We start from the raw sequence: 13040 nt of genomic DNA, 5'->3' as shown, positions 1-13040 counted from the left end.
TAGGAACTTCTTTTCCTTTTAACTTTGATGTTTTTCTATTCCTAAAAGTACTATTATTTTAAATCTGAAAATCTCCCTGAAACTTACAGGTTTTACATGAGTCTAGGAAAGCTAACAAGTACACTTTTCTCTAAGTAGATCCAAAAAGGATTGAGTGAAATGAAGAAAATCAGTAGACTAAAGCAATGGCTATTGTATCTTCAAGTTCTATCTATAATTTGAGAAAGCTTATCTGGATACTAGGTTAGACCACTTAGGAAAAGTCCTCGGTTGGGAGGGAAAAATAATATTTTATAAAATAAAGTAGTCAATTCAGTTAATTTACAGAACTAGCAAAGTCCAAGACGTAGGGGTATAATGTGCAAACTCCGCAATGGGTCTACAAACAGGTCTTCCAGCCATAGAGCAATTGTGAAGAGTGATGTGAACTCACATCCCCAAATACATTACCTGCTGACAGTAAACCCTGAGACTTGGTTTCCTCCCTATAAAATAGGGATTAGAGTACTAATAATAACATGGGTTATTGTAAAGACTAAAGGAGATGAGGTATACAACTATATAAACCTCTCAGGGATACAGGATACAGTAAGAATTGGTAGTTTTATTTCTATGACCACTCTTTTCCATCATGCAAATCCTTACCAAATTAACCTCCCTAAAAATGCAGCTTTAATTATGCTGCTTTAATAAGAACTTTAAAAATCTATGTATCATCTATTAAATCAAGACCAAACTGTTTACATTGGCCAGAACCCTGTGCAACACTATGCAAACTATCACTCTAATCTTACCTCTCTGTTCTCCCGAACTGACAATGACTAAAGTATTCCTTCCTGTTCTTTAAATCTTTTATAATTTGGCTAATGCTACTCTCTTCTGCCTGGAATCTTTCCTCATAAAAGCCTTTCTAGCCATCAATGCCAGTAATAGTAACATAAATAACAGTAAGGGCTGCTATTTATTAAATGCTTACTCTGTGCCAGAGTTTCCTAGGCATATCATACATTAGTGTGCATATCCATATAACTTGGTAAAGTAGAAATTATCTTCATTTTACCCTTGAGAAAACTAAGGTAACCCAGGGTCACACCAAAGCTAGGAAGCAGTACATTTAACCCCAAATCTCATGTTCTTTACTGGGACTTTACTGTTTATTTTAAATTCAAGTGTTTTTTTTTTAAATTAATTTATTTTTAAATTTATTTATTTAAATTCAAGTTAATTAACATACAGTGTAGTACTGGTTTCAGCAGTAGAATTTAGACATTCATCACTTACATATAATACCTAGTGCTCATCCCAACAAGTGCCCTCTTTAATGCCCATCACCCATTTAGCCCATCCCCCCACCCACCAACCCTCAGTTTGTTCTCTCTGTATTAAGAGTCTCCTATGGTTTCCCTCCCTCTGTTATGTTATTTTTCCTTCCCTTCATTTGTTGTGTTTCTTCAATTCTACATGAGTGAATTCATATATTTGTCTTTCTCTGACTGACTTATTTTGCTTAGCTTAACACACTCTAGTTCTATCCACTTTGCTGCAAATGCTGATTTCAAGGGGTACATGCACCCCAGTGTTTATAGTGGCACCTCTCAACAATAGCCAAACTATGGTAAATGCACAAACATCCATCGACTGATGAATGGATAAAGAAGATGCGGTATATAAAATGGAATACTACTTGGTGATCAAAAAGAATGAAATCTTGCCATTTACTGTTTATGTTTTTTTTACGTTTTTATTTTATTTTTGAGAGAGTGACAGAGTGTAAGCAGGGGAGGGGCAGAGAGAGAGGGAGACACTGAATCTGAAGCAGGCTCCAGGCTCCGAGCTGTCGGCACAAAGCCCGACGTGGGGCTCGGACTCATGGAACCGAGCTGAAGTTCAGACGCTTAACCGACTGAGCCACCCAGGTGCCTCAGCCATTTATTATTTTAAATACTACTTCCTCCATGAAACTTTTTCTTATCTTTACAACCAGACACAATCTCTCCTTTAACTTGAATAGGACTTTAGGCATTCTGGGAAACAATCTGGTCTCTATCGTTTTAGTGTATGTGCTGCCGAAGCGAGCATTCTATCTTTTAAAATAACACAAAGCATATCCTCTCTGGTAAACAGGAGCTTGAGGAGAGGGGTTATATCTTGTTTCTAACAATGGATTCTCAAAATATGGGAACTTGAATTTCATCCAGCAAAGTTCCTGGTGACACCTTTCCATACTTTGCAAATTACACAGATCCCAGTCATAAAATTCTAAGTTAATTATCTATTATGTAACAGACAATTCATTTGGCAACCAGGAAAAACTGTAATTTTTCTTCACTTTTCCCTCTCATCACTCCTTTCTCAAATTGGTGACAAGCATCAGTGTTCCTAACATAAACTAATTTATATATTGAATGGGAGGCTCCCTAAAACAAGAAAAAAAAAGAACAGATCATTAAAGGATTGGTAATCTCACAAAGACAATGATACGCCTAATGCCTCATCAATATCACCAAAAAAAAAACAACTTCATCTTTTAAATTTTGAAAACAGTAATCACACAGCAATGTATTAGTTATGCACTGGACCTAAACATTTAAGAGAAAGAGACTTCATATAAAATGCACTGACATAGGAAGGTCACGCGCACACGCACACACACACACACACACACACACACACACCACACTACTTCCAAACTTTCTCATTTCCTGAATTTAGTGGCCCTATTTTATTGAAGTACTTTTCATTTAAAAAAAATCATGAAGCATATATGTAACGTACAACCTTTCTTCACCGTACCAGCCAAAGTGGTGCCAAGGGATATGAAACAGTCTATAGGTTCAATAGGCTAGAAGGACTTAAGAAATAACAGAATAAAATTTAAAATGTGCTGCAGTCTCAGAATATGAGCATGGGATTTCTGCTAACTGGACAGCCGGAGAACCGCTACAGGGATGTCTAAATGCTAGCACTGACATCATCAGCTGTGCTACATTTTTCACTTGCCATATTTCAAGTGACTACAGAAACCTGAGCAGGCAGATTATATAAAACAGCTTTATGACTGTTTTATCAAAAAAAGGACAATGTATGCTCAAAACCAGAAAGTATTAAAAAGTACCTCTTTCTTCATTCAGCTGCAATAAAATATGGCTCCTCACCCCCATTTTAAAGCGCTTCTTACAGATCCTGCTACTGAAGGCTTAGTTTTTTGTTTTATAATGACCATTTTCTGGCATCTCCATTTTCTCAGCCAAGCATTCTTTCCCTTTTTGAAAACAAAATAGCTATAAACTTCATTTTTCTACAAAGACTTTCCTAAATGGACAGTTTTCACTGTTTTCCTTCCTTCCTTCCCTCCTTCCTTCCTTCCTTCCTTCCTTCCTTCCTTCCTTCCTTCCTTCCTTCCTTCTTTTCTTTTCTTTTTTTGCCTTTTTTCCCCCTCATCTTCTTTGTGCTTCCATCAGCATTAATCATCATCACCACCACCACCACCACCATCATAAGATGTCTCACACAGAGCAAGCAATACACCCTGTGACTACTTCTGAGCAGTGAACACATTAGCACGGCACTCCTTTTTTGCATTCATCACAGGAGCATTTGTAACCAGATGTTTCATAATACACTCCGCACTGATGATGCTAATAAAACAAGTTCTTTTTCCCTTATGGTTAATTTAAAATACTCCCTTAACAATACTGAGGAAGATGTTAACTATGTTCACATCTAAGAATCAAACATTTTAAAATGTCTTTTTTCAAAAGACAGAGTTCCATTCTATCAGATAGTTGTATGTTGGTAGACAAACATGAGCACATTTTTAAAGGTACAATTTCTTTTTTTAAAAAATTGAGATATAATTGACACATAACAAGACATGTTTTTTGAAAGTTTAAATGTATATTCTTGTGAGAAAACTCCAAAAACTCACTGTTTATCTACCTATGTATAATTCAAATACATTAGCAAAGGCAGAATCTTTTTTTTTTTTTTTTAAGGCAGAATCTTAAATATAATGTTTTCTCACCTCAGGAGCAAACATGGTCTCATAGGTAGGATTATACTGAACCTCTTTGACTGCAGGGTCAAGGTGAACTCCGGTCTCCAAATCTTCCTAGAAGAAAACCAAATGAACGTTAAAGATCTGACAGATGAAAATTTTATTTTAGAAACTACATTAAGATCATACTAGCCAGCTTAACAGTAATTTTATGATTATTACATGAGTACCATATGATTAATATTTCTAACAATCAAGGACTAATAGAAGTAATGCATATAGGTATAGAAGTTAGAATGCATAACAAAATTTTTTTCCTTTCAAAATACTGACTTTGTCTCATCGGAACATATTAAAAACTTTTCTAAATAAGCTAATAAGCTACTCAAAGCCTTAAATTAAGAGAGTCCAACTCCTCTTTTTTTATGAACTCAAAACCTCCAGTTCCAAATTCAGGATAACTCCTTCTTTATTCACCAAACCTTATTAGCTATACCCAGATGGCACATGGTTCAGGACTGAAGAAGTGGCAGGACCCTAACATTCTAAATCTAAATCTTACACTCTATGCCAATGTTTCAACCGTCTTAAATTCATCCCCTAGCTTTAACAAACACAAAAATCTCACGTCCACCGGAGAATCACTGGTGATCTCTATTTTGTGTAACCCCAACACTTACAAATACCGTAATTCCCAAATTGGCATCTCTAGTCTGGACCTCTCCTCTGAACTCTAAAGACTTGTGTATCTGACCTTTAACTCAACATCTTTTCTCCCAGGATGCCTAATGGACATCTCAAACTTGATATATCCAAAAGTGAACTTCTGGTCAGCCCTTCCCAATGACTTCTTCCAGCCTTACATCTGCTCGCGCAAAAACTCCTGGAGTTATCCTTGATTCCTCTTTCTTTTACGTTGTACCTCCAATTCATCAGCAGATCCTCTAGCTTCTACACACATCTAGAGTTCAACAACTTCTCAAGTCCTCTTTCATGGACATCTCACAACCCAATTTATCAACTCGCACCTGGATTATTGCAATAGTCTCTGAAATGGGCTCCCTGCTTCTACCCTTGTCCACTCACAGCCTCACTCCATGCAGGAGCTGTGAGATTTTTAAAAAATATTAGATTATGTTACTCCTGCTCTAAACCCTCAGGTAGCTTCTCCACTCAGAGTAAAAGCCTAATAAAGGTGTAAAGGCTCATTACCAGTTGTTCTCAGAAACTAAGTATGGTTCCCCTAGGTAGTGTTACAAGGCATTTTTGTCTTCCTGTATTGTTCTGCCTGATTATTTACATATTAAAAACATGCTGTTCATACGTGTTTAATTTACACATTAAACAGGTAATAAATACCTTTCCTTTACTTATGGTACTCAAGTTATATTTAAAAATTTTTAAGAAAGTTACATATCATCTGTGAATTATACTTTAGTAAAGTGGAATTACAAAATTACTATTACAAAATGAGGATGTTTGAATCTAATTGGTTGAGAATTATCCTCCCCCTGAGATCCCAGAATGATCTGTACCCCCACTCGCCTCCATAAACTTCTGTATTCATCTAGTCCTATGCCGATGCTCATTAATTCCAGCCTCGCTGGCTCCTTTGCTATTCCTAGAATTCACCAGAGGACAATCCTGCCTCAGGGTCTCTGCATGTACTGTTCCCTTTTCTTGGAATGTTCTTTCCGTGGATATTCACATGATTGGTCTCTCTCTTTTTCAGGTCCCTGCTCAGTTTTTCCACTTTCCTCTTACTTTGCTTTATTTTTCTCCATTACATTTTTCATCATCTGACATGTTTATTTATTGTCTGGATTTTGAATGCACAAATGTATCTTCGAACCCTAGAATTATCCCTATCACATCACCATCTTTATTCTGTTGGTCTTTTGCTGATGTGACATACATCTGTCAACACAATGCATAACACAACTCAAAGTAATAATCAAAAAACATTTTTTCTTTCAACGTTTTTTTTTTTTTTTTTTTTTTTTTTTATTTTTATTTTTGGGACAGAGGGAGACAGAGCATGAACGGGGGAGGGGCAGAGAGAGAGGGAGACACAGAATCGGAAACAGGCTCCAGGCTCCGAGCCATCAGCCCAGAGCCTGACGCGGGGCTCGAACTCACGGACGGCGAGATCGTGACCTGGCTGAAGTCGGACGCTTAACCGACTGCGCCACCCAGGCGCCCCTCAAAAAACATTTTTAATGTTTATTTATTTTGAGAGAGAGAGAGAGAGAGAGAGAGAGAGCGAGCATGTATGTGCATGTGCACACAAGGGAAGGGCAGACAGAAAGAGGGAAAGAGAATCCTAAGCAGGCTCCGCACAGTCAGTGCACGGGCCGCCACAGTGCTCAATCCTCAACATGAGATCATGATTGAATGGAAATCAAGAGTTGGATGCTTAATTGACTGAGCTACCCAGATGCCCCTGAAAATTTTTTTTTAAAGGTGAGATATCAAAAGGGTGCCTGGGTGGCTCAGACACTGGTTGAGTGTCCGACTTCGGCTCAGGTCATGATCTCACAGTTCGTGAGTTTGAGCCCTGCATCAGGCTCTGTGCTGACAGCTCAGCGCCTGGAGCCTGCTTTGGATTCTATGTCTCCCTCTCTCTCTGCTCCTCCCCTGCTCACACGCTGTCACTCTCTCTCAAAAATAAATAAAGATTAAAAAAAAGTTTTTTTAAGGGTGAGTGACGCTGCAGAAGAAGCAATGCTACTGACAAATGAAGATCTGGGAGACTTAGAATGACTAATGACAAAGACTAGGAAACTGACCAAAGAAAATAATACTGTAGGCACACAATTATTGTTCCAAAATTTTACCACTTCTAAAGCAATCCTCATCCAAAGCAGCCAACTTAGTTTTTCTACTTCTCAGAGATAGAGTTCTTCAAATATGACTCCCTTAAACTTCCATCCTCTCTAGTTTCAAAACTGTATCTTTACCTTCTCTTGTCTTTCTCATGACTTCAATCTCCACCTTAGATTTTTATCTGCAACCTTGACCACACACTTGGCCTCTGGATCCATATATGCAACTGCTTACCGAACTGCATTATACGGATGTTCCATAACATCAAACACTTTGTGTCCAAAACACATCTCAATCCGCCATGCCTCTACCTTCACTCACTAACAAATAAGGCACAGAATCTTGATTCCATTTCTGAAATATTTCTCCGACAACTCCACTTCTACAGTCCCTCTCCACATCCCTGTCTCCACTATTCTAGGACAGACTCCATCATATCTTGTCTATTCTAATACCTCCTTATCTGGTTTAATACACTCCCACTTTTGCCATATTAGACAAATTACTGATTTTTAAAAATATCAAGTACTTGCATCTATTCTGTGCTGTTGGCAATGTCACACTCTTTGTTCCTTATTGTATATCCCTTTATTATCTGATAATATGTCATCTTACTTTCTCTTATACCTTTCCTCCTCTTGGCTCAGGAAAACTGCTTTTCCATGGTCCTAAGGAATGTTGTACATAATCCCTTATAGCAATTGTGATACTATATTATTTGTTGCACATGACTTTTACGAAGATTTTATATCCTCCCTGCCTAGAATGCAGAGAATTTAGTGTATGTTCAATAAATTTGTTAAACTGAAGAAAGAAAAGTCAAATCCAGAGAGAAATTAAAGAGGGTGAAGGCTGAATAATGATCACCAAATCTGGCAATTACATCACAAAAAAGCCTTTGCCAGAATGATTCTGGTAGTGGAGTAGATAGAAAAGCAGTCGTGAGAGACAGAGATATAATTAAGGATTTAGAAAAAGAGGACAGTAATAGTTTCTACTCTCTCAAGACATTTGGCAATAAAGCAGAGATGGGGTGCCAGATTGAAGGATTTTCAAGGTAAAATTAAGTCTGTTAGCCCCCTCCTTAAAAAAGAGACTAAGCTGAGATTTAGTCAATTATAAGCTACAGGATAGGAGAGAGTAGGGAGAAACGCATGAAAAGAATGAGGGGAGGGGCGCCTGGGTGGCTCAGTCGGTTAAGCGTCAGACCCTTGATTTCGGCTCAGGTCATGATTTCGTGGTTTTGAGCCCCACATTTGCCTCTGCACTGACAGTGTGGAGCCTGCATGGGATTCTCTCTCTCTCTCTCTCTCTCTCTCTCTCCCTCTGCCCCTCCCCCACTTGCATTCTCTCTCTCTCTCTCTCTCTCTCTCTCTCTCTAAATAAATAAACTCAAAAAGAAAAAAAAAGAATGAGGGAATAATCAATGGTGTGGTTATCCTGGAAGAAGTGGGAAGGACAAGAATCGAGGACACAATTGGAAGGTTAGCTTCTGAAAAGAGGAGAGCCTTCTCTGAGATGAAACAGAGGTGACAAAGAATGGGTAATGGGTGACAGATGTTCGGAGCCGGTGGGAGATGTTGGGACTCATAACCGATTTTATTTTCTTTGAGTAGTTGGGGGCACAGGCCTCTTCACAAACCAAGTATGGTAACTTCAAATTCATTTATTGATTCAACAAATATTGATTGGGTGCCTCCTATGTGCCAAGCATTGTTCTAGGCCCGCAGAAGCAGATAAAGCTCTCTGACCTTGTGGAGCTTAGAAAGTGGGGGAGACAGATAATAAGCAATATACTAAGTGAATTACAGAGTTTGCTGGAAGAGGGTAAGTGCTATGAAAAAAAAGGGCTTAACAACATTAGTGCTGACTCACATTATCTCATGTAATTCCTACAACACTTCTGTGAAGTAAGTATTAGCAACATTAAGTCGCTTACTCCAAGATACTAATAGAATAAATGGGAAGGGGGAAATTTTCAAGTAACCACAATGAACGATATTAAAGAGACACATTAGCAACAAACGAAAAAAACCACTGGCGGGCTATCAGTCAGGGTGCTTAGCCACAAGCAGCTAAACTCTCACAGACTGTTTAAACAATATTGAATCCTTTCTCTTAGAACTGCCAAGAAGGGTGGAGAATCAGTTTGGGGAAATAGGCATAAGTGAGGGTGAGTATACAGATGGAATCACAATTGAAAATCAATCCTACCACAGAGCCAGTCCACTGAGGACAACAGTTTGCCATTACTGAACATCATCACTAAATGACTGTGGCTGCCACTGGACACTGCTGTTGAGACTCGTGGTCTGAGAAACGAGATGTTGGCCACCACTGCCACTGAAGATACTCTCTTTCCTTGCTTCTTTGCGGAAGAGCTTTAGATTAGAATTTAAGTGAGTGCGTTTGTCTGCTGAGCCCAAGTTACTGTCCTGAGCCTTAAATAAAATGGAATTAGGAGAATGAGAATCTGGGCTTTCAGGCTCTGAAGGTCGGGGCAGCAAGGGCTGTTCTTCACATGAAGACTCTCAAGGAAGGGGATTCAAATGTCGGACCATCTAAAGAATGATACGTATACAGCTGACCTTTGAACAATACAGAATTAAACTTATATACAGATTCTTTTCAACAGAGTACAGTCCTGTGTGTTTTTTCTTCCTTCTGGTTTGTTAATGTTTCTTTGAGAGCGAGTGCACGCATGCACGTGCACACGCAAGTGGGGGAGGGGCAGAGAGGGAGACACAGAATCCGAAGCAGGCCCTAGGCTATGAGCTGTCAGCATAGAGCCCAATGCGGGGCCTGAACCCTGGAACCCTAAGATCATGACCCGAGCCGCAGTTGGACACCCAACTGACTGAGCCACCCAGGTGCCCCCTTCCTTATGATTTTCTTAATAACATTTTTTCTCTAGCTTCTTTTATTGTAAGAATATAGTATAGGGGCGCCTGGGTGGCTCAGTCGGTTAAGCGTCCGACTTCGGCTCAGGTCACGATCTCACGGTATGTGAGTTCGAGCCCCGCGTCAGGCTCTGTGCTGACCGCTCAGAGCCTGGAGCCTGTTTCGGGTTCTGTGTCTCCCTCTCTCTCTGACCCTCCCCCGTTCATGCTCTGTCTCTCTCTGTCTCAAAAATAAATAAATGTTAAAAAAAAAAAAAAAGAATATAGTATATAATACATATGCCATACAAAGTATGTGTTAATTGACTATTTACGTTATCAGTAAGGCTTCGTCACCAGTAGACCACTAGTAAAGTTTCTGGGTAGTCAAAAGTGATAGGTAGAATTTCAACTGGATGGTGTGGGGGAGGGGTTGTGTCCCTAACCGCTTCCTTATTCAAGGGTCAAGTGTATATTACCCTAAAATGCACACTAGAATCTTCACTGATTAGAGATAGTATCTGCCTAGTGTTGAATAGTAAAACTCAGTACCATAAAATTAAAAAGTCATACACAAATGGCTTCAACTGCATAAAAACTGAATTAAATGTGTCTCTCTCAATATTTAATTCTAGTATAAACTGCTTAAAATAACAAAGCTTAGCCATATTCATGCCTCCCCAATGTATTTTATAGAATACAGCTGCTAGAACCACTTTTTTTTTTTAAGTTTATTTATTTTTGAGAGAAAGAGACACACAGCACAAGTGGGGAGGGGGGTAGAGAGAGAGAGGGAGACACAAAATCCAAAGCAGGTTCTAGGCTCTGAGCTGTCAGCACAGCCTGACGCAGGGCTCGAACCCACGAACCGTAAGATCATGACCTGAGCTAAAGTTGGAGGTTTAACTGACTGAGCCACTCAGGAGCCCCTGGAACCACTTTATAATATAGTTTAACACATTTTTCTAAATAAGGGTATTTTAACTTTGAATTATTTTGAATGGAGTACCATGAGATGGCAAATTTTAAATTCAAAGTATAACTTAAAAAGAATTACTCTTTATACGTACAACAGTGGCAACTAATAAAAAATATAAATAGGTCTCAGTCTGGTTCCTGCTAAAATTATAGAACAAATTGGACAACCCTCCAGAAAGTGAAGAGTTAGTAATTATAACATTTGATTAGAAAAACTTGGACAATACCACAACCTTGTTTTAATACCCATGAGGAGTTCAATAATAATTAAGCATGCAATTAAGATTACCACAGAATTACAAAGGATTTCTATTCCATTTTAATTATCCATAAAAATTAAAGTACAGTGAGTGAAGGGCACCCTATGGGTCAAATAAGTTGAACAAGTTATCTTCTCTGATTCAAAGAAATTTGAGAATAAAATGAAATCGTATTTACTTCTGAGTCCTTTTCACATTTTTTACTGTTGCACAAATAAGAATATAGATGTGAAAGCACTTTGTAAACTATAAAGCAGAACATAAGTATTAATCATTACTATGAACTATTTATCAATTTATAGTATAGGTTTTTTTCCCGAAAAAGTAGGAATGAGTAAACTTTCTAAGATGGAAGTTTAAGTGGATGTCATAAAAGAATAGAAATTCACATAAAGATATCCTTTGGGTTTGGCTCTTAACAAATGCAGAGGAAAAAGGTGATCTATTTGAAGCTTACGAGTATGAGTAAGATCACCCAAAAAGAAATTTTAAAATATGCTCAAAATTAGAGGCAGAATTTTCATTTTACTCGAGTTGGCTATGCCAAAGCAGGGAATGCATTGGGGAAAGGTAACATAGTCATGGACTGAAATGAGAGAATGCCAGGTCTGCTTTTTTATTTTTTTAATTTTAAAGTCAATTAACAAGCAACTCTTGCAACCCAATAGGGCTCGTTACATGATTTCCAAAGTGCAAAAATCTGATAGTGCTGCATCGAAATACATTTTTAACCAGAAAATAATTGTTGTCACACACTGGAGAACACAAATATGTTTAACTGGAGTTCTAGAATAAGAGAAGAGCAGGACTAAAATAGTATGTGGAAATAAGAACTGAGAACTCTGCAGAAACACTGAAAGATCCACATTCCAAACCAATGAATTCCCAATTAAAGAAACTCTACAAATTCTGAGCAGGGCAAACAAAAAGATATCCACACCTGGGTATCCCATAAGGAATCTAAAGACTGAAAGTACACCCCAAATAAAAGGGGGCAGAAGGTAAGGGTCTTAAAAGCAGTCCGAGGAAAAGAGAACAGCTACAATGACAGCTGACTTGTTATCAGTAACAGTGAAAATCAGAAAATAGAGTATTTTAAATATGTTGAGAGAAAAGAACTGTCAGCTAAGTAAATGAAACTTGGTGAAAAGATCCTTCAAGAAAGATGGTTAAATAAAAACATTTTAAAGACAAACGAAAACTGCAAGCTGTTGCCACCAGCTACCCCTCACTAAAGGACATCAAGTATGCACAATAGGCAGAAGGCAATCTCTTTGCATATGAGATACAGGAATCGGCATAACTCACTGCCATCTTCTGATATTTAAATATATATCAAAAAATACAGGACAATAATAGCTAAAGTAGGAGTAGTGGAATGTTAATAAAACTGCAGTGTTCTAAGGTTCTTGCACTGTTCAGTAAAAAGTAAAGATATTGATTAATTCAGATGTTTTAATTTCTAGGGGTAATCAAAGAGCAGAAATGAGGGCATAATTTACAAATGGGTACAGGGAAAAAAACCAGAATGATAAAAAAAATCAATCCAGAAGAACGGATGCCTAGCATATTAATTTTCTATCTTCTTTTCCATTACCTGTATTCAAGACTACACTTAAAAAAATATATTGCTGGGGCATCTGGGTGGCTCAGTTAGTTAAGTGTCTGACTCTTGGTTTCAGCTCAGGTCATGATCTCACAGTTTCATGGGTTTGAGCCCCCGTGTGGTGCTTGTGCTGTCATTGGGGAGCCTGCTTGAGATTCTCGGTCTCCCTCTCTCTCTGCCCTACCCCCCCACAGGCACTGTCTGTGTCTCTCAAAATAAATAAATAAACTTAAAAAAAAATTATTGCTATGGCCGCACCTCACAACTTCTGGTGAGTATTATTTTCCTTATTATTCAGTTCAAAATATTTACTACTATTATTATTTTTGATTTAGGTCCATGGGCATATTTTGGTCCATGTATATGTGTATGTGTATGTGTGTGTGTGTATCTTTATATAAAAGATACACACACACACATATACATACACATATACACACACACATGTACGTATGTATCTTTTTCAGGCAGAATCCACACCCAGCGTGAAGCCC

The 13040-nt window shown here is 38.2% G+C and overlaps 1 protein-coding gene across 1 annotated transcript in view; it reads right to left on the bottom strand.

Moving 5' to 3' along the window:
* Window positions 1–13040, bottom strand: part of CDC40 (cell division cycle 40) — a 60461-nt gene that overhangs the window by 42421 nt on the left and 5000 nt on the right. Inside the window, exon 3 of the mRNA XM_007078730.3 lies at window positions 4025–4111. Within this exon, the coding sequence (XP_007078792.1) occupies window positions 4025–4111 (87 nt within the window). The remainder of the gene's footprint in view (window positions 1–4024; window positions 4112–13040) is intronic.

This window comes from Panthera tigris, chromosome B2 (genome assembly GCF_018350195.1).
Source record: "Panthera tigris isolate Pti1 chromosome B2, P.tigris_Pti1_mat1.1, whole genome shotgun sequence".
Classification (NCBI taxonomy): domain Eukaryota; kingdom Metazoa; phylum Chordata; class Mammalia; order Carnivora; family Felidae; genus Panthera; species Panthera tigris.
Note: the sequence above shows the minus strand (reverse complement) of the source record. Positions and strands in the feature narration are given on the sequence as shown.